This window comes from Bos indicus x Bos taurus, chromosome 7 (assembly GCF_003369695.1).
Source record: "Bos indicus x Bos taurus breed Angus x Brahman F1 hybrid chromosome 7, Bos_hybrid_MaternalHap_v2.0, whole genome shotgun sequence".
Taxonomy (NCBI): domain Eukaryota; kingdom Metazoa; phylum Chordata; class Mammalia; order Artiodactyla; family Bovidae; genus Bos; species Bos indicus x Bos taurus.
Window position 1 is genome coordinate 62,416,630 of NC_040082.1, and position 27,258 is coordinate 62,443,887.

The window sequence follows — 27,258 nt, forward strand, 5'->3', positions numbered from 1 at the left end:
AATGTAGACTCAAGGTTGGGCCACCTGGGCTTGAATCTCAACCCCACAGCTGTATGACCTTGAATAAGTAACTTAAACCTTGAGCTTAAAAAAAAAAAATCTTTAGAGAGGATAAAGCATCATTTCATAAGCTGTTAGAAGGACTCAGTGAGTTAATCAACTATAAAATGCTTAGAAGAGTGCCTTAAGTAACACAAAAGTGAACTACTTTCATCATTTTCTCAGGAAAATAAAACCAGTCTTAGAAATCCAGATTATGGAATAATTTGAAATGGCCTGGTGGTTTTGATTCTGAAAGAAAGATGAGTTTTAGATGTGGGGGCATATCTGCTCTGGGGCTTGTCTGCAGTAGGCTTAATATCCCCAGTGTTAAGCCAAGTGTCATTATTTGAGTACATATAGTTTCCATTGTAGAAACAATTCTTTAAGAAAACTACCCCTCCTCCCCACACCTGGGAAATAAGAAAGAAATCATTGTCTGTGTCAATTTGGATTCCATATCATGTATCTCTTGAGGGGATTGCAGAAAAGAAAAAATGGAGAACAGAGGCAGGTGTCTGGCTTGTTTTCCCATTAATGTTCAGCCTTTTGGATTGAACAGTCCTTTGAGATATAATCACTGCTTCTGGATTGTGCCACCTCGTTTCATTTCACTGCCATCCTTTTCACAATAGGTTCTTTTGGTTTTTCAAATAATTTTTCCTCAATATAAAAGCATCGTTTGCAGTATTATCCACTAGTCCTCTTACTCACCATATTTGTACTCTTCCTTTCAGGTATCCCTTGTTTTAAGCAAGTCTGATTAATTCCTATTTATGAATTTCAAATATCTTTGTATAGATAGAATCTATACTCTCTATATACACAAAAACTCCTATTTATATAACAGATAAATTAGCACTGGGGATTTATTCCCATTAGAACACATTTTCCTCAAATGCTGACTTCCATTTTAGTGCATTTTAAATTGTTTCATTTGAAAACTAACCACCACCACATATTCTGGTAGAAGGCTGCTGAGAATATACCTGGGGAGGGGTGGGCCCTGGGGCACCCTTTGGGACAGAAAGCTGGGAAGCCCGCAGGGCAGGAGAGAGCAGGCTGAGACATGTCCTTTCCATCGCAGGGTTTGACACCAGTATCCTGCCCATCTGCAAGGACTCCCTGGGCTGGATGTTCAACAAGTTGGATATGAACTATGACCTCCTGCTTGACCATTCAGAGATCAACGCCATCTACCTGGATAAGTACGAGCCCTGTATCAAGCCTCTCTTCAATTCCTGTGATTCCTTCAAGGATGGCAAGCTCTCTAACAATGAGTGGTGCTACTGCTTCCAGAAGCCTGGAGGTAAGGCAGGAGGGAAGTGGGGCCCAGTGGCCAGGGCTGCCATGCTGGGTAGGGAAGGGCCATCTATCATGCACTGGAGAGACAGACAGGAGCAGCAGGCAGAAAAACACAGCTAGGGAACAACACATTCCTCCATCTGATGGCATGCGAAAAGGCTCATTTCTCTTAACTTTCAGCATGGTAGAGAAAACCCAAGAACATAATCAAGGAATGTGTTATTCCAGTCCTCCTTTTAGGAAAATCTTTTAACCTTTGTGCCTTAGCTTTTCCATCTGTAAAGTGGGTGTAGAAACCTGTTACATAATTTCCAAGGTCAGTGTAAGATTCTTAATGTCTTTATTTATTTATTTTTTTTAATTTCAGGTATACACGTGCTCCCCATCCTGAACCCTCCTCCCTCCCCCCTCCCCATACCATCCCCCTGGGCCGTCCCCGCGCACCAGCCCCAAGCATCCAGCATCGTGCACTGAACCTGGACTGGCATCTCGTTTCATACATGACATTTCACATGTTTCAATGCCATTCTCCCAAATCTTCCCACCCTCTCCCTCTCCCACAGAGTCCATAAGACTGTTCTATACATCAGTGTCTCTTTTGCTGTCTCGTATACAGGGTTATCGTTACCATCTTTCTAAATTCCATATATATGCGTTAGTATACTGTATTTATGTTTTTCCTTCTGGCTTACTTCACTCTGTAAAGATTCTTAATGTCTTTATTTTTTATACATTTTCTTCAGATTACGTTCTTGTGTGTTTGTTTTTAGTAGGGACTCTCTCTATACAAAGATATTAGAATTGTTCTAGTCATATGTATTGCAAATAGTTTATTTTTCCCCCAATTATGACTTTGTGTGTTTTTCCTAAGAAGAAATTTTAAGTTTTAAGATAGTCAAATTTCTCTGTCTGTATTTTAGGGATTCTGAGAACCTATACAGTTTATGTTAAGCTTACATAGGCATTTCCCACTGTGAGATAGTAAAACAATTTCCTTTTGTTTTCTTTAGTCCCTTTGTGGGGTTTTTTTTTTTTTAATTGAAATTTCTTATCATTTTAGTTTTTTGTGTGTATAGTCAAGCAGGGTCCCTATCCTTGGAGATAGCACACTACTTGCCCACTTGTCATTTATTGACTAGCCCATCTTTCCCATTCTAATTTGAAATGCTTCCTCTATCATTTATACAACTCCTATATGTTATATATATATGTCTATTTCTGGGTGCTCTGCCCTATTAATCGACATGTTTTATTATTTAGTGGTCCATTCTCTTCTCCCCTTCATGGATCACGGCCTTATCATGGCAAAGGCACTTGATCACTCAATGAAGCCATGAGCCATACCATGTAGGGCCACCCAAGACAGATGGGTCATAGTGAAGAGTTTTGACAAAACACGGTCCATTGCAGGAGGAAATGGAAATCCATTCCAGTGTTCTTGCCTAGGGAACCCCATGGACAGTATGAAAAGGCAAAAAGATATGAGCCCCCCAGGTCAGAAGGTGTCCAAGATGCTACTGCAGAAGACCAGAGGGCAATTACTAACAGCTCCAAAAAGAATGAAGCAGCTGGGCCAAAGCAGAAACAAATGCTGAGTGTGGATGTGTCTGGTGGTAAAAGTAAAGTCTGATGCTGTAAAAAATAATATTGCATAGGAAACTGGAACGTTAGGTCCATGAATTAAGGTAAATTGGAGGTAGCCAAGCAGGAGAGACTGAACATTGACATTTTAGGAATCAGTAAACTAAAATGAAAGAAGCGAAAAGCAAAGGAGAAAAGGAAAGATATAAGCATCTGAATGCAGAGTTCCAAAGAATAGCAAGAAGAGATAAGAAAGCGTCCTCAGCAATCAATGCAAACAAATAGAGGAAAACAACAGAATGAGAAAGACTAGAGATCTCTTCAAGAAAATTAGAGATACCAAGGGAACATTTCATGCAAAGATGGGCTCGATAAAGGACAGAAATGGTATGGACCTAACAGAAGCAGAAGATATTAAGAAGAGGTGGCAAGAATACACAGAAGAAATGTACAAAAAAGATCTTCATGACCCAGATAATCACGATGGTGTGATCACTCACCTAGAGCCAGACATCCTGGAATGTGAAGTCAAGTGGGCCTTAGAAAGCATCACTACGAACAAAGCTAGTGGAGGTGATGGAATTCCAGTTGAGCTATTCCAAATCCTTAAATATGCAGTGAAAGTGTTGCACTCAATATGTCAGCAAATTTGGAAAACTCAGCACTGGCCACAGGACTCATTAGTAGTCATTCCAATCCCAAAGAAAGGCAATGCCAAAGAATGCTCAAACTAGCGCACAATTGCACTCATCTCACACACTAGTAAAGTAATGCTCAAAATTCTCCAAGCCAAGCTTCAGCAATACATGAACCGTGAACTTCCAGATGTTCAAGCTGGTTTTAGAAAAGGCAGAGGAACCAGAGATCAAATTGCCAACATCCACTGGATCATCGAAAAAGCAAGAGAGTTCCAGGAAAACATCTATTTCTGCTTTATTGACTATGCCAAAGCCTTTGACTGTGTGGATCACAATAAACTGTGGAAAATTCTGAAAGAGATGGGAATACCAGACCACCTGACCTGCCTCTTGAGAAACCTATATGCAGGTCAGGAAGCAACAGTTAGAACTGGACGTGGAACAACAGACTGGTTCCAAATAGGAAAAGGAGTACGTCAAGGCTGTATATTGTCACCCTGCTTATTTAATTTATATGCAGAGTACATCATGAGAAACGCTGGGCTGGAAGAAACACAAGCTGGAATCAAGATTGCCAGGAGAAATATCCATAACCTCAGATATGCAGATGACACCACCCTTATGGCAGAAAGTGAAGCAGAACTAAAAAGCCTCTTGATGAAAGTGAAAGAGGAGAGTGAAAAAGTTGGCTTAAAGCTCAACATTCAGAAAACTAAGATCATGGCAAATAGATGGAGAAACAGTGGAAATAGTGGCTGATTTTATTTTGCTGGGCTCCAAAATCACTGCAGATGGCAATTGCAGCCATGAAATTAAAAGACACTTACTCCTTGGAAGGAAAGTTATGACTAACCTAGACAGTATATTAAAAAGCAGAGAAATTACTTTGTCAACAAAGGTCTATCTAGTCAAGGCTATGGTTTTTCCAGTGGTCATGTATGGATGTGAGAGTTGGACTATAAAGAAAGCTGAGCCATGAAGAATGGATGCTTTTGAACTGTGGTGTTGGAGAGGACTCTTGAGAGTCCCTTGGACTGCAAGGAGATCCAACCAGTCCATCCTAAAGGAGATCAGTCCTCGGTGTTCATTTGAAGGACTGATGTTGAAGCTGAAACTCCAATATTTTGGCCACCTAATGTGAAGAGCTGACTCATTGGAAAAGACCCTGAAGCTGGGAAAGATTGAGGGCAGGAGGAGAAGGGGACAACAGAGGATGAGATGGTAGGATGGCATCACCAACTCAATGGACATGGGTTTGAGTAAACTTTGGGAGCTGGTGATGGACAGGGAGGCCTGGTGTGCTGTGGTTCATGGGGTCGCAAAGAGTTGTATATGACTGAGCGACTGAACTGGAACTGGATGCCCCAACCTACCGATACCTAAGAAGCTGAAGTTGACCAGTTCTATGAAGACCTACAACATCTTCTACAACTAACACAAAAGAAGATGTCCTTTTCATCACTGGGGATTGCAATGCCAAAGTAGGAAGTCAGCAGATACCCAGAAGAACAGGCAAGTTGGACCTTGGAATACAAAATTAAGCAGGGCAGAGTCTAACAGAGTTTTGTCAAGAGAATGCATTGGTCATAGCAAACACCTTTTCCCAACAACATAGGAGACAACTCTACACATGGACATTACCAGATGGTCAGTAGCGAAATCAGATTGATTATGTTCTTTGCAGCTGAAGATGGAGAAGCTCTATACAGTCAGCAAAAACAAGACTTGGAGCTGACTGTGGCTCATATCATCAGCTTCTTACTGAAAAATTCAGGCTTAAATTGAAGAAGGTAGGCAAAACTACTAGGCCATTTAGGTATGATCTAAATCAAATCCCTTATGTGATTATATAATGGAGGTGATGAATGGATTCAACAGATTTTATCTGGTAGACAGATTGCCTGAAGAACTATGGACAGGTTTGTACCATTGTACAGGAGGCAGTGACCAAAATCATGTCCAAGAAAAAGAAATGCAAGATGGCAAGGTGGTTGTCTAGGAGACTTTGCAGATAGTTGAGGAAAGAAGAGAAGCAAAAGGCACGGGAGAAAGGGAAATATATACCCAACTGAATGTAACGTTCCAAAGAACAGCAAGGAGAGAGAAGAAGGCCTTCTTAAATGAACAATGCAAAGAAATAGAGGAAAACAATATCATTGGAAAGACTAGAGATCTCTTTAAGAAAATTGGAGATATCAAGGGAACATTTCATGCAAGGATGGGAATCAAAAAGGACAGAAATGGTAAGGACCTAAAAGAAGCAGAAGAGATTAAGAAGCAATGACAAGAATACACAGAAGAACTTGACAAAAAGGTCTTAAGGAACCAGATAACCATGATGATGTGCTCACTCACCTAATGCTGGATATCCTGGAGTGTGAAGTCAAGTCAGTCTTAGGAAGCATTGCTGCCAGTAAAGCTAGTGGCAGTGATGGAATTCCAGCTGACTGATTTAAAATCCCAAAGTTGATGCTGTTAAAGTGCTGCACCTAGCAGGTCAGCAAATTTGAAAAACTAAGCAGTGGCCACGGGACTAGAAATGGTCAGTTTTCATTCCAATCCCAAAGAAAGGCATTGCCAAAGAATGATCAATCTACCATATAATTGCACTCATTTCACATGATAGCAAGGTTATGCTCAAAATCCTTTAAGGTAGGCTTCAACAGTATGTAAACTGAGAATTTCCAAATGTACAGGCTGGGTTTGAAAAGGCAGAGGAACCAAAGATCAAACTGCCAACATCCATTGGATCATGGAGAAAGCAAGGAAGTTCCAGAAAAGCATCTACTTCTGCTTCACTACTTTGGCTCACACTTCCCTTGTGGCTCAGCTGGTAAAGAATCTGCCTGCAATGTGGGAGACCTGGGTTCAGTTCCTGGGTTGGGAAGATCCCCTGGAGAAGGGAAAGGATACCCACTCCAGTGTTCTGGCCTAGACAATTCCATGGACTATATAGTCCATGGGGTTGCAAAGAGTCAGGCATGACTGAGTGATGTTCACTTCACTGCTTCACTGACTATGCTAAGCCTTAGACTGTGTGTATCACAACAAACTGTGGAAAATTCTTAAAGAGATAGGAGTACCAGACCACCTTACCTGTCTCCTGAGAAACCTGTATCTTGGTCAGGAAGCAACAGTTAGAACCTGACATGGAACAATGGACTGGTTTAAAATTGGGAAAGGAGTACAACAAGGCTATGTATTGTCACTCTGCTTATTTAACTTATATGCAGCATACATCATGAGAAATGCCAGAGTGGATGAATCACAAGCTGGAATCAAGATTGCCAGGAGAAACATCAACCACCTTAGATATGCAGATGATACCATTCTAATGGCAGAAAATGTAGAGGAACTATTGATGAGGGTGAAAGAAGACAATGAAAAAGCTGGCTTGAAACTCAACATTCAAAAAACTAGGATCATGGCATACACTCTCATCACTTCATGGCAAATAGAAGTGGAAAAGTAGAAGCAATAACAGATTTTATTTTCTTGGGCTCCGAAATTACTGTGGACAATGACTACAGTCATGAAATTAAAAGATGCTTGCTCCTTGGAAGAAAAGCTATGGCAAACCTAGACAGCATACTAAAAAGCAAAGACATCACTTTTCCAACCAAGGTCCATGTAGTCCAAGCTATAGCTTTTCTAGTGGTCATATACAGATGTGAGATTTGGATCATTTAGAATGCTGTTGTTTTCCAGTCACTAAGTTGTGTCCAACTCTTTGCAACGCCATGAACTGCAGCATGCTAGGCCTCCTTGTCCTTCACCATCTCCCAGAGTTTGCTCAAACTCATGTCCATTGAGTTGATGAGGCCATCCAACCATCTCATCCTCTGTTGCCCCCTTCTCCTCCTGCCCTCAATCTTTCCCAGCTTCAGGACCTTTTCCAGTGAGTCAGTCCTTCACATCAGGTGGCCCAAGTATTGCAGCTTCATCTTCAGCATCAGTCCTTCTACTGAATATTCAGGGTTGATTTCCTTAGGGATTGACTAGTTTGACCTCCTTGTTGTTCAAGGGACTCTCAAGAGTCTTTCCCAGTACCACAATTTTAAAGCATCAATTTTTTGGCCTTCTTTATGGTTCAACTCTCACATCCATACATGACTACTGAAAAAACCATAACTTTGACTTACAGGTCTTGGTCGGCAAAGTGATATCTCTGCTTTTTAGTATGCTGTCTAGGTTTGTCACAGCTTTTTTCCCTAGGAGCAAACATCTTTTAATTTCATGCCTGGAGTCACTGTCTGCAGGGATTTTGGAGCCCAAGAAAATAAAATTTGTCACTGTTTCTACATTTTCCCCATCTATTTTCCAAGAAGTTATGGGAGTGGATGCCATGATCTTAGTTTTTTGAATGTTGAGTTTCAAGCCAGTTTTTTCACACTCCTCTTTCACCCTCATCAAGAAGCTCTTTAGTTCCTCTTTGATTTCTGCCATTAGAAAAGAAATCTGAGCACCGAAGAATTTATGCTTTCAAATTGTGGTGCTTCAGAAGGCTCTTGAGAGTCCCTTGCAAAGCAAGGAGATCAAACCAGTCAATCCTAAAGGAAATCAACACTGAATATTCATTAGAAGGACTGATGTTGAAGCTAAAGCTCTAATACTTTGGCCACCTGATGCAAAGAGCCGACTCATTGGAAAAGATCCTGATGCTGGGAAAGATTGATGGCAAAAGGAGAAGGGGGCAACAGATGATATAGTGAGATAGCATCAATGACTCAATGGATATAAATGAGCAAACTCAGGAAGATAGTGAAGGACAGGGAAGCCTGGTGAATTGCCATCCATGGGATCGCAAAGAGCTGGACTTAGTGACTGAGCAACAACCACCACCACAGCCTCCTACCATTAATCATTTTATCAGAATTTTCCTGAATATTCTTGTTTTTATGTTTATTGTTATATGTCCTGTAGGTTTGAACTCTTTGAATTTTATAATCAGTTTATTCCATTTAAAAATCTTACTGGTATTTCTTTAGAATCAGACAAAATTAGAGAGAGTTGAGAGCTATACAATATTGACTCCTTTTATCCTAGAACACTGTTTGTCTGTTACCCAGTGGAGCTATAAGTTTTGTTCTCACAGATATACTTCCCTTGTGTTTATTATTGTTGCCAGTGTAAACAAAATCCATTTTTCTCATTTTATTTATGATACTTATTCTGGTTGGCTTCCTTGAATTTTTCAGGTGTGCAGTCATATTATCTGGAAAGAGTGATAATTTTTTTCTCTTTTCAATTTTTATACCTCATTTATTTCTCTTTTCTAATCACATCAGCTGGCCCTTCCACATCGGTGTTAATAACAGCCATGATTTTTACTTCAATAGGAATGCTTGTAGTGGTTCATCATTAACCATAATGATAGCTTTGGGCTTGAGTTCATAGAAAATCATGTGGTTTTAGCCCCAGAGTCCAGGTGGGGGCTGAGTGAGAAGCAACGTCTCAGGTCTAATGATCACCTGGGGGTGTAATGCCAGGCCCCGAGAATGAGGTGACTGCCTTAATCAGAGGTATGTAAGTGCCCTGAGAATCAGAATGTTATGGTTTTTGTGGGAAGACTGTGAGCAAATAGCAGAGCCTCCCAGGGCCATAGCAACTGCAATGGCAGGTCATGGTAAAATTTGAGATTACTGAGATCCCCCTTCTTTTTGCTTGGAGTGGAAGTCTAAAGGGTACCACGCACTTCCATATGCCCTCTTTAGCCATGTGGCTCCAACTCTATCAGCCCTGCACTTGAGTTTGTAACGGCATTTGTTTTTTAAATGAAGACTTGGAAGCTGAGCATGATAAAGAGACTGGTCCAAAGTATTAATACTTAGCTAGGAGGTGGCAGAATCCAGAGTTAAAGTCTTATTCTTCTATACTCACTGCTTCTCAATATCTCTTCTGTACCTTCAGAGTTGTCCTCGGAGACCTATGTTTGACTTTGCTGGGGTAGTGAGTCATGAAGTCAGAAGTAGCCATTGTAATCCTATTTCTATCCTGCAGCAAGACGTGGGGTAGATTAAGTTTTTGTCCCAGTCTGTGGATTCAGCACATGTACCCACTAATAACCTTTCATCCTGGTTCTCAGCTCATATAATCTTGGCTGACAGGAGACTTTTTCTTATATGCTCAGTCGCTCAGTCGTGTCCAATTCTTTGCAACCCCATGGACTGTAGCCAGCCAGGCTCCTCTGTCCGTGGAATTTTCTAGGCAAGAATACTGGAGCGGGTTGCCATTTCCTACTCCAGAGGATCTTCTTGACCCAGGGAGCGAACATGAGTGGTCTCTTGTGTGTCTTGTATTGGCACACAGATTCTTTGCCACCATACCACCTGAGGTGGTAAATATGAGGAAGTAAATAATGAAATCACCCTACTAGACAGTTGATATCTGCTTAAACTGGTGGTGAGAAGAAAGATTCCTATACATGCAAATAGCCCCCAAATACTATTTTAAGTACCTAGTGGTATACGATGTTTTTTTTTTTTAAATTAGTAACACTAATGGCCTGAATTTGTTTTGCTGCATAGTAACAGCAGATGGAGTAATTCCACTCCCAGGTGTGTCATTGTCTACATTTCACGTCAAGAGTGAAGCCAATCATTAGAGATTATATCCCTTACCATCTGGAAACTGACTTTCATAAATTATTTTTTAGGTCTCCCTTGCCAGAATGAAATGAACAGGATCCAGAAGTTGAGCAAGGGGAAAAGCCTGTTGGGTAAGTACCATTTCTTGCTACTAATTTAAACAACTAATTAAACCATCCATGTCTCATGTAATATCTAGCACAGCAATGGTTATTCAATTAGGGACCAGTGCTTTGTGAAAGAAATGCCTCATTTTACCCAAGACAAGGTTCTTCTAGGGAGCTGGTAATATGCCACAGGCCACAGGACATACTCTTGAGGATCAGAGAGCTGGCTGAGAAATGCTACATGCTCCATCAGTTGGAAGAGAGATCAAAGGTAAGCCCAGGACCAGTGGGCAGGTCACCAGAGCTGAAATTGAGCACTCTCTTTACTGCTAACTCCTCCCTGATCTTGGATTTTTTTTTTTTTTTCTTTCAAGTATGGCCATTAAATGCAGTTCTCAAGTGTTCCAAGTTAAAATGATAAAATCTATAAATTACAGAATTTCCTATATTCCTCAGATCAAGTTGTCCATTCAAGGAGGAAGATGAGCTGATTCCCTTCTAAATTTACCAGACAGGGTCCAAGGACTTGAGTGTACTTCAACACATTTCTGTTTCATCTGCATGATCCCTGGACCCTGTCTCTACATTTCTCCTCTTACCTTTTATCCAAACATTGAGGCGGAAGCTAGTGGGTGTGTGTGTGTGTGTGTGTGTGTGTGGGGGGGGGGTGTGTGTGTGTGTGTGTGTGTGTGTGTGTGTGTGTATTTCCCTGGCACGCACATCTGTGGCTTGCTGTTGAAGGTTCCCTTTTGCCCCATACCCTCCTTTCTGCAGCACTCAAGTGTAGTTGTGGTACTTAGACCAGTACTGCTGAGATAATCACAGACACCTCATTTGTTTGCCCAAAAAGAGCCTGCATTGCTTTCATTGCTTTTTAAAAAAAGAACTGACAGCCACAACACAATAATTCAGGATTATTCTCATTAAGCATTCAGGAGCAGGTGCATCCCCTAAACAGCCTGCCATTTCAGGCAGTTATCTCTTTATTTTCTTGAAGGAAATGGGCAAGGTTGTTGCAGATTGTCAAATGGAGATGGTCTGAGAACTTGGGCCATTTCTCTTCATCTGATTTTTGGGTCACCTCAAAGTGGATCTTATTTCTTCCTTCTACTTTTAAAAATTACTTACTTCACTGGCTTGCCTCAGACTTTCCATTTCTGATAACACCCTTTTCTACTCACCAAGAACTCAAGAGTTTTGTAATCTGGACATGAGTGTAGGTTCTTCCCTGATGTTGAAAGACATAAAGGCATCTTTCTGGATCTCTCTTCCATGGGGCTTTCCTCCAGTGCAAGGACTTGTGTTTAATGATCTGATGCTTCCACATGGGAGGTTATTTTGGGTTTTAGTGATGTGCTTAAGAGAACTAATAGTGCTGTTTTTAAAAATTATTTTGGATATATGGATATCTTCTTACTGCTTCATTAATAATGATATATTTGTAAAGTAATGTGGTCTGAGATAATATATCTCATCTTTTATTTTCTCCAGTTCATAGGAATAAAAGGCCTACTTCTTTCCTACTGTGAATCCCACCTAGTTTTGAAACACACGTTATCACACCTCTCTACATAAGGGATATTATTCTAGCTGACTCATAAAAATACCATTTATCTGCCTACAAATTATTTTTTTGCATGGGGAAATCTAATATAATAAATGTGTATTCAGGGGCATTCATAGTCTGAGCAAAAACAAGCAATAACAAATTATAATCAGGTATAATTACTGCCTACTTAGGAAAAATGATAATTTTATTACATTATAGATATAGAACAGCACCTGCTTCTAACCATCCTGGGGGCTCAACCTGGTATGCATTTTTTTTTTTTTTTTTTTTGCTCTATTAAGTGCTCTTGTTTTCCAACTGCAGCTCAAGGGTAAGGATCAGCATTTCCTCAGCTTTCTATTGGTTGGCAAAATCTTCCCTGATTTTTGTTTATTGAAAGCATCATCTTTTTCCCCCTTCCTCCTGTTCCCTGCTGACCAGGAGTGCTGTGCACCGACTGAACATCTAATTTAGAATATGAGCACTACTTCTTTGTGGCACCAGCAGAATTACTTTTCACTGGGGGAAATGTCCTTTCTGTGATCTCATTTGATCTTTGGGAGCCTAGTCATCTTGGAATAGTGATCAGTGTTTGTTTGAGTAGTTGCTAGAATTGAGTAGTTTGAGTAGTAGCTGGATCTGAAGTTACTGCCTGCCTTATTACCCTTCTTCCCAGATCTAGTCTGAGAAATAAATGGTATATTTAAAAACAATCATTCTAAAAAAAAACACAAAATTAGGCAGTAGAAATCTGAGGATGGAGGTCTCTGCTTATCACTCTAGATGACTGACATATAATGTTACTACTTAGATAACTCTGAGGAGAATTATCCCCTAGTAGATGAGCACACAATCATCAAACACATCCTGAGAAAAATGAAAAAAAAAACAAACTTGTCATAACTAAATATTACCTACAGTTGAGTAAGAATCAGATTGGTATCACTAATTTAAGAGGAGAAAATCACTTTGAACTGGAAATATTAAATTTATCTCAGTGATCATCCAAGTGTGATAACAGAGAGATTCTCAAACCACAGATTCAGTAAGCTTACTAACCCAAGACTTACTAAAATATCACTAAAGGTTTTAATATACAGAAGACATAATTCCAGAAAGAAGTATTTCTTTTCCACATTTTATCTCAAAAAGGCATGCTGCTAAATCTAAATAAATAAGAACAATAAAAATATTTTGATAGCATGGTAGAATCAACATTTCAGACTGTTGGGGTCAGTGAAAAAATATGTTAAGCTTTTTATTTATTCAGAAATAAAAGAAAACACAGATTAACTTTAGAGCTTATTAGGGAAAATATACTTCTGTGTATTTTAAGGTAACAATAAAAATACTGGGAAAATAATATATAGTTTTTAAATGTATGAAAACCATGGAAAAAAGAAAATTTGATCATTTCAACGAAAAGAAGGAAAGAGGGAAGATAGGAAACACGAAGTACAGTGGTAGATATAAAAACAAGCATATATCTGTAATCACAATAAATGTGAGCGAGCCAAACTCATTTATTATGAGACAGAGACTATTAAAAGCTGCCTACTTTGTTTTCAGTTCTTAAGAGAACGATGTAATATTATCTTGCTGAAATGTTTCTTTTACTATACTATTACTATGTCTCAACAGGTATACCTATAATTTTAAAACAAAATGTAACATTATAACAATTGCAACTATATATGCACCCAACATAGGAGCTGAAAGTGAAAGTGAAGTCGCTCAGTCACGTCCGACTCTTAGTGACCCCATGGACTGCAGCCTACCAGGCTCCTCTGTCCATGGGATTTTCCAGGCAAGAGCACTGGAGTGGGGTGCCATTGCACTGCAATATATAAGGAAAATATTAATAGCCATAAAAGGAGAAATTGATAGTGACACAGTAAAAGTAAGGGACTTTAACAGATGATCCAGACACAAAATCAATAAGGAAACACAGACCTTGGATGATACATTAGACCAGATGGACTTTATTTATAGAACATTGTATCTAAAAGTAGAAGAATACACATTCTTTTCAAATGCACATGGAGCATTCTCCAGGATTAATCACATGTTGGGCCACAAAGCAAGCCTTGGTAAATTTAAGAAAACTGAAATCATATCAAGCACCTTTTCTGACCACAATGCTGTGAGATTAGAAATCAACTACAAGAAAAACACTGTAAAAACACAAATATGTGGCAGCTAAATAATATGCTACTAAACAACCAATGGATAACTGAAGAAATCAAAGAAGAAATAATAAAATACCTAGAGACAAATCACAATGAAAACATGACCATCCAAAACCTATGAGACATAGCAAAAAAACAGTTTTAAGAGGAAAGTTTATAGCAATTCAATCTTACCTCAGAAAACAAGAAAAACCCCAAATAAACAACCTAACCTTATGCCTGAAGCAACTAGAGAAAGAAATACGAACAAAACTCAAAAAGTTAGTAGACGAAAAGAAATCATAAAGACCAGAGCTGAAATAAATGAAATAGAGAAAACAATAGAAAAGATCAATGAAACTAAAAGCTGATTCTTTGAAAAGATAAACAAAATTGATAAACTTTTAGCCAGCCTCATCATGAAAAAAAAAGGGAGAGGCCTCAAATCAATGAATTTAGAACTATAAAAGGAGAAGTTACAATGAACACCACAGAAATACAAAATATCATAATAGACAGCTACAAGCAACTATATGCCAATAAAATGGACAACCAAGAAGAAATGGGTGAATTCTCAGAAAGATGCAACCTTCCAAGACTGAACTAGGAAGAAATAGAAAATATGAACAGACTGATCATAAGCACTGAAATTGAAACTGTGATTTTAAAACTCACAACAAACAAAAGTCCAGGATCAAATGGCTTCACAGGCGAATTCTCTCAGATATTTTGAAAAGAGCTGACACCTATCTTCTGAAACTCTTCCAAAAAATTGCAAAGGAAGGAACACTCCCAAACTCTATCCATGAGGCCACTATCACCCTAATACAAAAATCAGACAAGATCACACAAAGAAAGAAAATTGTAGGGTTGACATAGACACACTACTACATTTAAAATAGTGAACAAAGATCTGCTGTTAGCACAGGGAACGCTGTTCAATATTCTGTAATAAAGTAAATAGGAAAATAATTTCAAAAAGAATACGTGAAAGTGAAGTCACTCAAGTCATGTCTGACTCTTTGTGACCCTCTGCACTGTAGCCTGCCAGATTCCCCATCCATGGGATTTTCCAGGCAAGAATACTGGAGTGGGTTGCCATTTCCTTCCCTGGGGGAATCTTCTTGACCTGGGGATCGAACCCATTTCTCCTGCATTGCAGGCAGACTCGTTATCGTCTGAGCCACCAGGGAATCCAGACATATGTATACGTATAACTGAATCACCTTACTATACACCTGAAACTAACACAATATTGTTAATCCACTGTAGTCCAATATAAAATTTTTTTTAAGGAAACAAACGCACATAAAAATAACAGAACTGCAGGGAGGAACTGTCATACCTAACTATTCAGAGACTTGAATATACCTCTTCTTGAAAACTTATAGTTCAAGGAGACAAAAGAAGAAATGAACAGTGTAATTCATTGGCATCTTAATATATGTATTCTTGTACATGAGCATAGGATAGAGAGTGTTTTCAAACACACATTTGTCATGGATATATGAAAACTATAAAACACTGATGAAAGAAAACAAAGATGACACAAATAGTTGGGGAAATATACCATGTTCATGGATCAGAAGAATCAATATAGTGAAAATGAGTATACTACCCAAAGCAATCTATAGATTCAATGCAATCCTTATCAAGCTACCAATGGTATTTTTCAGAGAACTAGAACAAATAATTTCACAATTTGTATGTAAATACAAAAACCTCATATAGCCAAAGCAATCTTAAGAAAGAAGAATGGAACTGGAGGAATCAACCTAACTTCAGGCTATACTACAAAGCAACAGTCATCAAGACAGTATGGTACTGGCACAAAGACAGAAATATAGACCAATGGAACAAAATAGAAAGCCCAGAGATAAATCCACACACCTATGGACACCTTATCTTTGACAAAGGAGGCAGGAATATACAATGGAGAAGACGATCTCTTTAACAAATGGTGCTGGGAAAACTGGTCAACCACTTGTAAAAGAATGAAACTAGAACACTTTGTAGCACCATATACAAAAATAAACTCAAAATGGATTAAAGGTCTAAATGGAAGACCAGAGACTATAAAACTCCTAGAGGAAAACATAGGCAAAACACTCTCTGACATAAATCATAGCAGGATCCTCTATGACCCACCTCCCAGAGTAATGGAAATAAAAGCAGAAATAAACAAATGGGACCTAATTAAACTTAAAAGCTTTTGCACAACGAAGGAAACTATAAGCAAGGTGAAAAGATAACATTCCGAATGGGAGAAAATAATAGCAAATGAAGCAACTGACAAAGAGTTAATCTCAAAAATATACAAGCAACTCCTGCAGCTCACTTCTAGAAAAATTAGCGACCCAATCAAAAAATGGGCCAAAGAACTAAAGAGACATTTCTCCAAAGAAGACATACAGATGGCTAACAAACATGTGAAAAGATGCTCAACATCACTCATTATCAGATCAGATAAGTCACTCAGTCATGTCCGACTCTTTGCGACCCCATGAATCGCAGCACGCCAGGCCTCCCTGTCCATCACCAACTCCCGGAGTTCACTGAGACTCACATCCACCGAGTCAGTGATGCCATCCAGCCATCTCATCCTCTGTCGTCCCCTTCTCCTCCTGCCCCCAATCCCTCCCAGCATCAGAGTCTTTTCCAATGAGTCAACTCTTCGCATGAGGTGGCCAAAGTACTGGGGTTTCAGCTTTAGCATCATTCCTTCCAAAGAAATCCCAGGGCTGATCTCCTTCACAATGGACTAGTTGGATCTCCTTGCAGTCCAAGGGACTCGCAAGAGTCTTCTCCAACACCACAGTTCAAAAGCATCAATTCTTCAGTGCTCAGCCTTCTTCACAGTCCAACTCTCACATCCATACATGACTCATTATCAGAAAAATGCAAATCAAAACCACAATGAGGTACCATTTCATGCCAGTTAGAATGGCTGCTATCAAAAAGTCTACAAACAATAAATACTGAAGAGGGTGTGGAGAAAAAGGAACCCTCTTACACTGTTGGTGGGAATGCAAACTAGTATAGCCACTATGGAGAACAGTGTGGAGATTCCTTAAAGAACTGGAAATAGAACTGCCTTATGACCCAGCAATCCCACTGCTGGGCATACACACTGAGGAAACCAGAATTGAGAGAGACTTGTGTACCCCAATGTTCATCACAGCACTCTTTACAATAGCCAGGACATGGAAGCAACCTAGATGTCCATTGGCAGATGAATGGATAAGAAAGTTGTGGTACATATACACAATGGAATATTACTCAGCTGTTAAGAATGCATTTGAATCAGTTCTAATGTGATGGATGAAACTGGAGCCTATTATACAGAGTGAAGTAAGCCAGAAAGAAAAACACCAATACAGTATGCTAACCCATATATATGGAATTTAGAAAGATGGTAATAATAACCCTGTATACGAGACAGCAAAAGAGACACAGATATAAAGAACAGACTTTTGGACTCTGTGGGAGAAGGCGAGGGTGGGATGATTTGAGAGAATGGCATTGAAACATGTATATTATCATATGTGAAACAGATCACCAGTCCAGGTTCAATGCATGAGACAGGGTGCTCAGGGCTGGTGCACTGCGATGACTCTGAGGGATGGGATGGGGAGGGAGCTGGGAGGGAGGGTCAGGATGGGGAACACATGTACACCCATGGCTGATTCATGTGAATGTATGGCAAAAACCACCACAATATTGTAAAGTAATTAGCCTCCAATTAAAAAGAAAAGAAAAAGCAGAAATAGAGTCACAGAAAAAAAAAGAAAGCTGAAACTAAATATCTCAAAAAAGTACCATAGATCATATTCATTCTCTACAAGTGGAAGGAAAAAAAGAGACTATCCAATCTTACATGTCTAGATTTTTTTAGTAGTCAAAAATGAATAAAGTAAAAATACAAAACATTTAGACATGAATGAAAATGAAAGCACTGTGTGCCAGAGAGAGAGAAAAGCAACTAAAATGAAACTTAGAGGAACATTCATGGCTTCAAATGCATTTCTGGAGAAAAAGAAACCTAAAATTTCAAATAAAAAAAGCTGTAAGGACAATAAGTTAAGACTAAAGCAAAAACAAATTAAATAGACAAAGCTTTGACAACATGAAAGTCTCAAATGTTCTCATGAATTTAAAAATGGGATGTAACCTCTGATATGCATACGTGCATGCTCATTTGTGTCCAACTCTTTGCAATCTTATGGATTGTAGCCTGCCGGGCTCCTCTGTCCATGGTATTCTCCAGGCAGGAATACTGGAGTAGGTTGCCATTTCCTCCTCCAGGGGATCTTCCTGACTCTGGGATTGAACCCACATCTCTTGCAACTCCTGCATTGGCAGACAGATTCTTTCACCACTGAGCCACCTGGGAAGCCTTGTAACCACAGATATAGATGCATACTATAAATTTGTGGTTCTGAAACTTCACTGTGCATCAGAAACACTTGGAGAGTTTATTACAGCTTTCTGGGCCCTACTGTCAAAGTTTTTAACTCAGTAGGTTTGGGATAGGCTCAAAATTTTTCTAAGCTATTTCCCACTGATGCTGCAGCTGCTTCTGGGCCCACACTTTGAAAACCATTGCTATAAACTCTTAGCAATTATGAAAACGTGACTGAAAAGGATACTATGAATTACCATATTTGGGTCATGAAGAAAAAGAAGACTCAACTAAACTAAGAAAAAAATTAATTTAAATCAAAATACTACTGTCACCTCCTAAAATAGGCACTAGGCTCAACATATTTCTACAGCTGAATACTTTATGGAGATCATTCTCATTTTATACAAAACATCTGGAGTATAGAAAAAGAAAAGTACCTGAATCAGTTTACAAAAGAGTTGCTTTGATATAGAAATTGAACAAAATTATATACCTCTATCACTGAGTAACACGGATATAAAAGGATCAGCAAATTAAATCCAATATATCATGACCAAGTAGTATTTATTCTAGGAAAACAGGTATTTTTTTAAACTGTGCCACTCATTAGAAATATATAAAGGATTAAAAAAAATCCTATGATTCTCTCAAGTATTAAAAAAAACTTTAATCAGGAAGAAACAGAAAATATGAACAGACTAGTGAGTAGATTGAATCAATAATGAAAAGTCTCTCAGGAAAGAATGGACCAAGAGCAGATAGCTTCACTGTTGAATTTTACCAGATATTTAAAGAAGAATACCAATCATTCTCAAACTCTTCCCAAAAATTGCCGAGGGGAGGAACACTCCCAAACTCATTTTATGAAGCCAGAGTTACCTTGTTACTAAAGCCAGAAAAAAACTCTACTGGGAAACTACAGGCCAATATCCCAGATGAACATAGATGCACAAAAACAAATTTCTCAATAGAATACTAGTGAACCAAATTGAGCATCACATTAAAAGGATTATTCACCATGATCAAGTAGGATTTATCCCTAGGATGTAATGATGGTTCTACACATACAAATCAGCCAAGTGATGCATCACATTAATAGAATGAAAGAAAAATATTATCCATTTGACAAAACTGAACATCTGTTCATGGTAAAAACCTCAATAAATTATGTATTAAAGCAATGTACCCCAATTTAATAAAGACCACATATGACAACCACAGCTAGCATCCTATTCAATGGTGAAAGGTTTAAAGCTTTTCCTCTAAGATCAAGAAAAAAGACAAAGGTATCACCACTCCTATTCAGTGTAATACTGGAAGTCCTAGACAGAGCAATCAGGCAAGAAATAAGTCATCCGAGGTGGAAAGGAATATGTAAAATTTCCTTTGTTTGCAGATGATACAATTTGCAATAGTCAACAGGGACATGAAAAGGTTCTCAGCATCTCTAATCATCAGGGAAATGCAAACCAAAACCACAGTAAGATATCAGCTTCTGCCTGTGAGAAGGGCTATCATGAAAAAGGAATAACAGGAATAACAAATGCTGGCAAGGATGTGGGAAAAGGAGAACTGTTGTGCACTGTTGCTGGGATTATAAATTGGTGCAGCCACAATGGAATACAACAGTATGGAGGTTCCCCCCCAAATTAAAAAAAAAAACTACTATATGATCCAGCAGAGAAGGCAATGGTACCCCACTCCAGTACTCTTGCCTGGAAAATCCCATGGTCGGAGGAGCCTGGTGGGTTGCAGTCCATGGGGTTGCTAAGAGTTGGACACAACTGAGTGACTTCACTTTCACTTTTCACTATCATGCATTGGAGAAGGAAATGGCAACCCACTCCAGTGTTCTTGCCTGGAGACTCCCAGGGATGGGGGAGCCTGGTGGGTTGCCGTCTATGGGGTCACACAGAGTCAGACACGACTGAAATGACTTAGCAGCAGCAGCATATGATCCATAAATTCACTTCTGGGGATATATCCAAAGGAAATGAATATACTAAAGAGAAATCTGCACACTCGTGTTCACATTGGCCAAGATACGAAGACAACCTAAGTGTTCTTCAATGGATGAATGGATAAAGAAGTGTATGCATGGGTGTGTGTGTGTATGTGTGTGTGTGTGTGAGTATATGCGTATAACAGTATATCATTCATCCATAAGAAAGAAAGGAAACCCTGCCAATTTCGACAACATGGATAGATGTTGAGGGCATTATCCTAAGTGAAATAAGTCAGAAAGAAAATACCATATGGTCTGCTGCTGCTGCTACTGCTACTAAGTCGCTTCAGTTGTGTCCAACTCTGCATATGGTCATTTGTATGTCTAATCTTGAAACAAACTCATGAAGAAATATTAATAGATGAAACTGGTGGTAAACACAGGCAGGGTATTGACAGTGGGAGAATTGAATGAAGGTGGTCAAAAGGTACAAACTTCCAGTTAAGAGATAAATAAATATTGAAGATACATAACACAATATCTATAGTTAACACTGTAGTATAGTAGATATGAAAGTGTTGAGAGAGTAAATTCTGAGAGTGCTCACAAGGAAAAAAACTTTTTTTCTATATGAGATGTTGGATGTAACCAAAATTTATTATGGTTATCATTTCACAGTATATAAGTCAAACCATTATTCTGTACACCTTAATCTTCTACAGTGCCATATGTCAATTATGTGTGTGTGTGCTCAGTTGCTCAGTCGTGTCCAAATCCATGCAGCCCCATGGACTGTAGCCTGCCAGGCTCCTCTGTCCATGGAATTTCCCAGGCAAGAATACTGGAGTGGATTGCCATTTCCTCCTCCAAGGGATCTTCCTGACTTAGGGGTCGAACCCAGGTCTCTTGTGTCTTCTGTATTGGCAGGCGGATTCTTTACTATTAGCACCAGCTGGGAAGACCATGCCAATTATATGTCGATTATATTTCAGTAAAATTTGGGAAAATTCTGAAATAAAAGTAAGAGTAGAACCACAGGGAAAAGTAGAACTCATGATCAAAGAAGGAATCCTGTCTAACCTTGAGTAAGTCCTAGGCCCCTGAAACCTTGACTAGGTTATTATGAAGCATGCCATTCTTTCTTGCTGGCTCAACAGCAAATACTGACTGATGTGTGAGCCCTCTTGTCTGTCTTCAGTTGTCACTCAGTCGTGTCTGACTCTTTGAGACCCCATAGACTACAACACACCATGCTTCCCTGTTCATCACCAACTCCTGGAGCTTGTTCAAACTCATGTCCATCAAGTCAGTGATGCCATCCAAACATCTCATCCTCTGTCATCCCCTTCTCCTCCTGCCTTCAATCTTTCCCAGCATCAGGGTCTTTTCCAATGAGTCAGTTTCTCACATCAAGTGGCCAAAATACTGGAGTTTCAGCTTCAGCATCAGTCCTTCTAGTGAATATTCAGGACTGATCTCCTTTAGAATGGACTGGTTGGATCTCCTTGCAGTCCAAGGGACCCTCAAGAGTCTTCTCCAACACCACAGTTCAAAAGCATCAATTCTTTGGTGTTCGGCTTTCTTTTTAGTTCAACTTACATCCATACATGACTACTGTAAAAACCATAGCTTTGACTAGATGGACCTTTGTCGGCAAAGTAATGTCTCTGCTTTTTAATATGCTGTCTAGGTTGCTCATAGCTTTTCTTCCAAGGAGCAAGCATCTTTTAATTTCATGGCTGCAGTCACCATCTGCTGTGGTTTTGGAGCCCAAGAAAATAAAATCTCTCACTGTTTCCATTGTTTCCCCATCTATTTGCCATGAAGTGATGGGACCCGATGCCATGATCTTTGTTTTTTGAATATTGAGTTTTAAGCCAGCTTTTTCACTGTCCTCTTTCATCAAGAGGCTGTTTAGTTCCTCTCCTCTTTCTGCCAGAAGGGTGGTGTCATCTCTGTTTCTGAGGTTCTTGATGTTTCTCCCAACAATCTTGATTCCAACTTGTGCTTCATCCAGCCTGGCATTTCTCATGATGTACTCTGCATATAAGTTAAATAAGCAGGGTGACAATATACAGCCTTGACATACTCCTTTCCTGATTTGGAACCAGTCTGTTGTTCCATGTCCAGTTCTAACTGTTGCTTCTTGACCTGCATACAGATTTCTCAATAGGCAGGTACAGTAGTCTGGTATTCCCATCTCTTGAATTTTCCACAGTTTGTTGTGATCTACATAGTCAAAGGCTTTGGCATAATCAATAAAGCAGAAGTAGATGTTTTTCTACAGAAGTTGTCTGTCTTAGAAGGCATTGACTCTATCTGTTCACTTCTCTGATTCAAGCTCAGTTTGTAAAGAATCTGCCTGTAATGCAGGAGACCCAGGTATGATTCCTGGGTCAGGAAGATCCACTAGAGAAGGGATAGGCTACCCATTCCAGTATTCTTGGGCTTCCTTTGTGGCTCAGCTGGTAAAGAATCCACCTGCAATGAGGGAGACCTGGGTTCGATCCCTGGGTTGGGAAGATCCCCTGGAGAAGGGAAAGGCTATCCACTCCAGTATTCTGGCCTAGAGAAGTCCATGGACTGTATAGCCCATGGGGTCACAAAGAGTCAGACACAACTGAGCAATTTTGACTTTCTGATTCAAGTTGTACCTTTTGTTCCCCCAGGAGCATTCATCCCTCGGTGTAATGAGGAGGGCTATTACAAAGCCACACAGTGCCATGGCAGCACGGGGCAATGCTGGTGTGTGGATAAATACGGCAATGAGCTAGCCGGCTCCAGGAAACAGGGCGCTGTGAACTGTGGTGAGTAAGGCCTTCTCCACCTGCCCCTCAGTGACCTCTAGAGACTCGTAGGTACTCACTGTATGAAGATTTGGGCAGAAGAATCTCAGGAAGTCACTGTGGTCTACAGTGAGCAAGTTGACAAACAAGATATAGTAAACCTGGAATCACATGAGATGATGCATAGCTAGTTTTCTGAGTGGGAGGAGCTCACCATGACCATTGAACTGGATAGCAGTTTTTGACAGTCAGGGAGTGGCTGCAAGCCAAGAGTGACTCTCAAGATAAACCTCCCTAGAATTCTGGAGCTTTTAACAGACTAAAGCTTGTGGTCCCTAGCAAGTAGATGGGGATGCTCCCATGTTCAGAAGGTAAACTGCATGGTTTTGCCTTATAGCTAAGGAGGTTGTGAGGCATAGCAGAAACTTACCTCCCATCTCTTCTCCCTCCTTTCAGAGGAGGAGCAGGAGACCTCGGGGGATTTTGGCAGCGGTGGCTCTGTGGTTCTGCTGGATGACCTGGAGGATGAGCAGGACCTGGGACCCAAGGACAGACTGGGGAAGCCGCGGGTGCATGCCCGGGCGGTGACGGAGGATGATGAGGATGAGGACGACGACAAAGAGGATGAGGTCGGGTACATATGGTAGTCCCCACACGGAGGAGGACACGAGGTCTGCACAGAATTGCAAGTCACTTCCCGTTCCTGCATTTGTCTCTAAGACTCCACAGCACACAGCCTCTTCTCCATCGTCGCACTCTCTACCCAAGCTAGGGTTTTGGAAGACAACTCCTTGTTCCCAGATCATGCTGATTTTGCATACGGCATGTGGGAAGAAGGGTGTTGTGCTTTGTTTTTTAGGGGAATGGCTGGCCGAATGAGAGCCTCCTTCCCTTCTGTGAGTTTTTTTACAACAAGCATGTGATGTATGTGGGATTCTGACAGTGCAGGGAGCCCCCACCCTCTAAATGTCAAAGACCCTTTCCAGTCACCCACACGGGTGGTTATTACAGCATGGTTCCCGGCCTTACCGTGTCTAAGTGCTTTTCTTGTGTCCTGTAGATGTTGTGGAAAACACACCACACTGTACCTTTTCCCCCCTGCCCAACCCACCCCCCGCCATCCCTGTGTCTATTATTACAAATCAGTTTTTCACTTCACTCGATCTGGCTTCCTACAAATGACAGCCTTAATTCAGTCAAGAGTCCCTTTGGGGAATTGATTTTATTAAAAAAGGTATCTGGATACTTCTGTCTGTACGTGCATAAATAGGTAAGTATATACAGAAGACACTGTACACACCACTCTGGAAAAAAAAGGGGCGGGGGGAGTTGGGTATCTATTAAAAAACGTATTTGAAAAACAATTACACATTTGTCAGCTTGTCTAGACCTGGATCGTCATTTCTGGAATAGCAAATCTGTATCAAAGTCCTTTTTTTTGCACTACCAGTTGGCACTTGTAGCCTACAGGCTGAGGAGGCTGCTTCCATCTGCGGCAGCAGAGCTACTGGAAGCCTCTTTGATTTGGATAAGCCTCTGTCTGCCTAAATCGCTTTCCTTGCAGAAGCCATGAGACTCCCACGTGGGCAGCTTCACAAGCCATTGCTCTCATTTCAGCTCCAACCCCGCTTTGGGCTGTGGCAGTCCTGTCTGTGGCAGGCCCCTCTCTCCCCTACGTACTCAAGGGCTTTTTGTAAGGCATGTACACATATCCCCCGTTCTCTAAGAAGACAGTCTCCTTGCTGTTCCTTAGCAGAAGAAAATTTTGCATCCTTAACTCAATCTTTCAGTTTTGCCCCTCTCTATCCACACATCATGATGAGGCTACAAAAGCTCTACAGATTTTCTTTGATCACTTAACATTTGTAAAGAATCTCAGATGGAGGCCCAGAAAGAACTTTATGACAGCACATGGGAAGCCAGGGTGGGATTTTTTTAAGAGCTAATCCTGTACTCATCCCCTCCCCCATACATGTGTCAAGGGACTCATGAAGAAAGCCCTTCACCATTGCATTTCTTTGCCCTAAGTCAACTCCTGATTAGAATCCATCTCCAAATTTGGTAGGGTCATCATCTCTGCAATCTTTAGGATTTCTCCTGATACAAGTACCAAAGAGTAGTCTTCCAAGTGGCCCCATTTAGTTCAGTATGGGCCTTAAGCTCCTGCCCCACCTGGTTGTCACCTTCCTCACCAGCCACCCAGCAAGGCTCTGTGGCCCACATTTGTTTTTCTTCCCTTCCTGCGCTCCAGCCAGTCCACAAGGAGACCACACAAACTCAGGCAAAAAATATATTCAGCCAAACTAGGATTATAGTGGCAGCTGACCAACCCTACCCCAAACTGACCATTTGTTTCTACTTTACCAGCCCACCTCAAACTACTATTTTCAAATCCCTGCGTTGGCCAGGCCCACTTGCCTTATCCCTGGAGTTGGCTCAGATGGGACATGAACTTACTTGATACACTGAACTTGTTCAGCCTGAAAGACATGAGAACAGCCAGGACCCTAGGTGTCAGGTGACCGTGGGCAAGCTCTGTATTGGGATCTCAACTCCATCACTTCTGTTTCAGTTTTTTTTCTCACTTGAACAAAACTCTGAGATGATAATTTATAAAAACAGGTGCTTAATTGCAGCTAAATTATAATCACGTATATAAAAGAATCGAGACATGTTAAAAAATCTCAGTCTAGGCCATCAGAGAAAACCATTGTTATTGTCTCCTCTGAGCTTAGAAAAATACACAAGAGAACAAATTAAAATCGACAAATTGGTTTCACTTAGAGAAACTTCTAGGAACAGAGTGAACCACTGATTTTAATTTGCCTAATTATCTTATGACAAGTGTCAAATTAAGATGACACTTAAAGATCCTTAGCATTAACTTAATGATGGAGAAGAGTGCTCACTAGTCAATTCCCAGGAAGGTAATGAGATGCTCATTTTCAGAGATATTCCAAGAAGATATTTTGATTCATTAAAATATTAAATAAAAAGCCCTCCTAAGACTGGAACCCCAAATCAATGGAACAACATTAATGCCACTTTTCATGCCTCACTTTGGTAAGACAGCATTAGTTTTTTTCAAAGATACTTTGCGTAAGTACTAAAGATGTGATTTTTTTAGTTACTTAGTCTTTAGAAGAATTTTTTCTTTTCTTTTTTTGGCAGGAGTCCTTTAGATAGTGACAAAGCATCCATCAAAATTTTGATTAAAAATATAGTACTGTGATAATCATCCCCTTATTGGAGACAGGTATGGAGTTGAAACTTCAATGACTCATTTTTGGAACCTCCTTAGTGAATGGGTTTATTCTTATTCTATAAATGGTTCTTTTATTTGATACCATTTCCTTAGCATCTAAGTTAAGCCCCAGAATTTTATTCCACAGTAGTTAGTTGTCTACCACATTAGTGTCTTTTTGTTTCTGCCAACATTCTAGGCATGTTGTAGGCAAGGAAGGGAATACCTTCCTACTGAACCAGTTCTTCCTCCTTTATGCCCATCTTCCCACACCCAGCACTGAATGACAACGTGTCTGTCCAGGTCTGCCCCTCTCCTCTTCCCAGGATGCCATCTACAGTTTTGTTTTTAACCTTGACCACACTGTACAGTAACATCCAAGAGCCCTTTCTACAGTGGGTGGTTTTGGTCTTTTTATACCTTTTTCTCAGAGTCACTGTTTCTGTCTCTGTTCCATGTGTAGCAATGTAATGAGAGCCCACCAACTCCTGAGTGTCAAGTTTGTTGCCCCTATTGTGGATGAAATAGTGAAGTAGAAAAACCTAGTAAATTCTGAATGCTTTCCCATGTAGACTTATCTGGAATGTGAACACGACTCTTTTGGTTAATAGTAAATGCTTAACTGTAGTCCTGAGTAGGTGCATTTGTTTGTCTCAATAAATTTTAATTTGTCTGCAATGTCTGTGCATTTTTACTTTGTTAGCTTGCACGTGTGCTCACCAGGCCACGTTCGTACATCATCTCTGCGGAAGGGTTGGGCAAGTCAAGGGGGTAACTAAATGCAAGGCTCTCTCTTAAGGCTTCTGTACGCCAGGGGAGCCAACCACGAGGGGGTGCAGCCTGTCCTGACCCTCTCAGAACACCCTGGCACACCCAACCCCTGTGCCCGCTCAGCCTAGAATCT

General features: G+C 40.3%; 1 protein-coding gene across 2 annotated transcripts in view; it reads left to right on the forward strand.

The window, feature by feature from the left end:
• SPOCK1 (SPARC (osteonectin), cwcv and kazal like domains proteoglycan 1) overlaps window positions 1-27,032 on the forward strand; it is a 583,899-nt gene extending 556,867 nt beyond the window's left edge. For both annotated transcript variants that reach the window (XM_027546431.1, XM_027546430.1), the window contains 4 exons: window positions 1,127-1,348; window positions 10,219-10,281; window positions 22,994-23,131; window positions 23,567-27,032. In XM_027546431.1, coding sequence (XP_027402232.1) covers window positions 1,127-1,348; window positions 10,219-10,281; window positions 22,994-23,131; window positions 23,567-23,757 — 614 coding nt within the window. In that variant the 3' untranslated portion in view covers window positions 23,758-27,032. The remainder of the gene's footprint in view (window positions 1-1,126; window positions 1,349-10,218; window positions 10,282-22,993; window positions 23,132-23,566) is intronic.
• The last annotated feature ends 226 nt before the right edge of the window (window positions 27,033-27,258 follow it).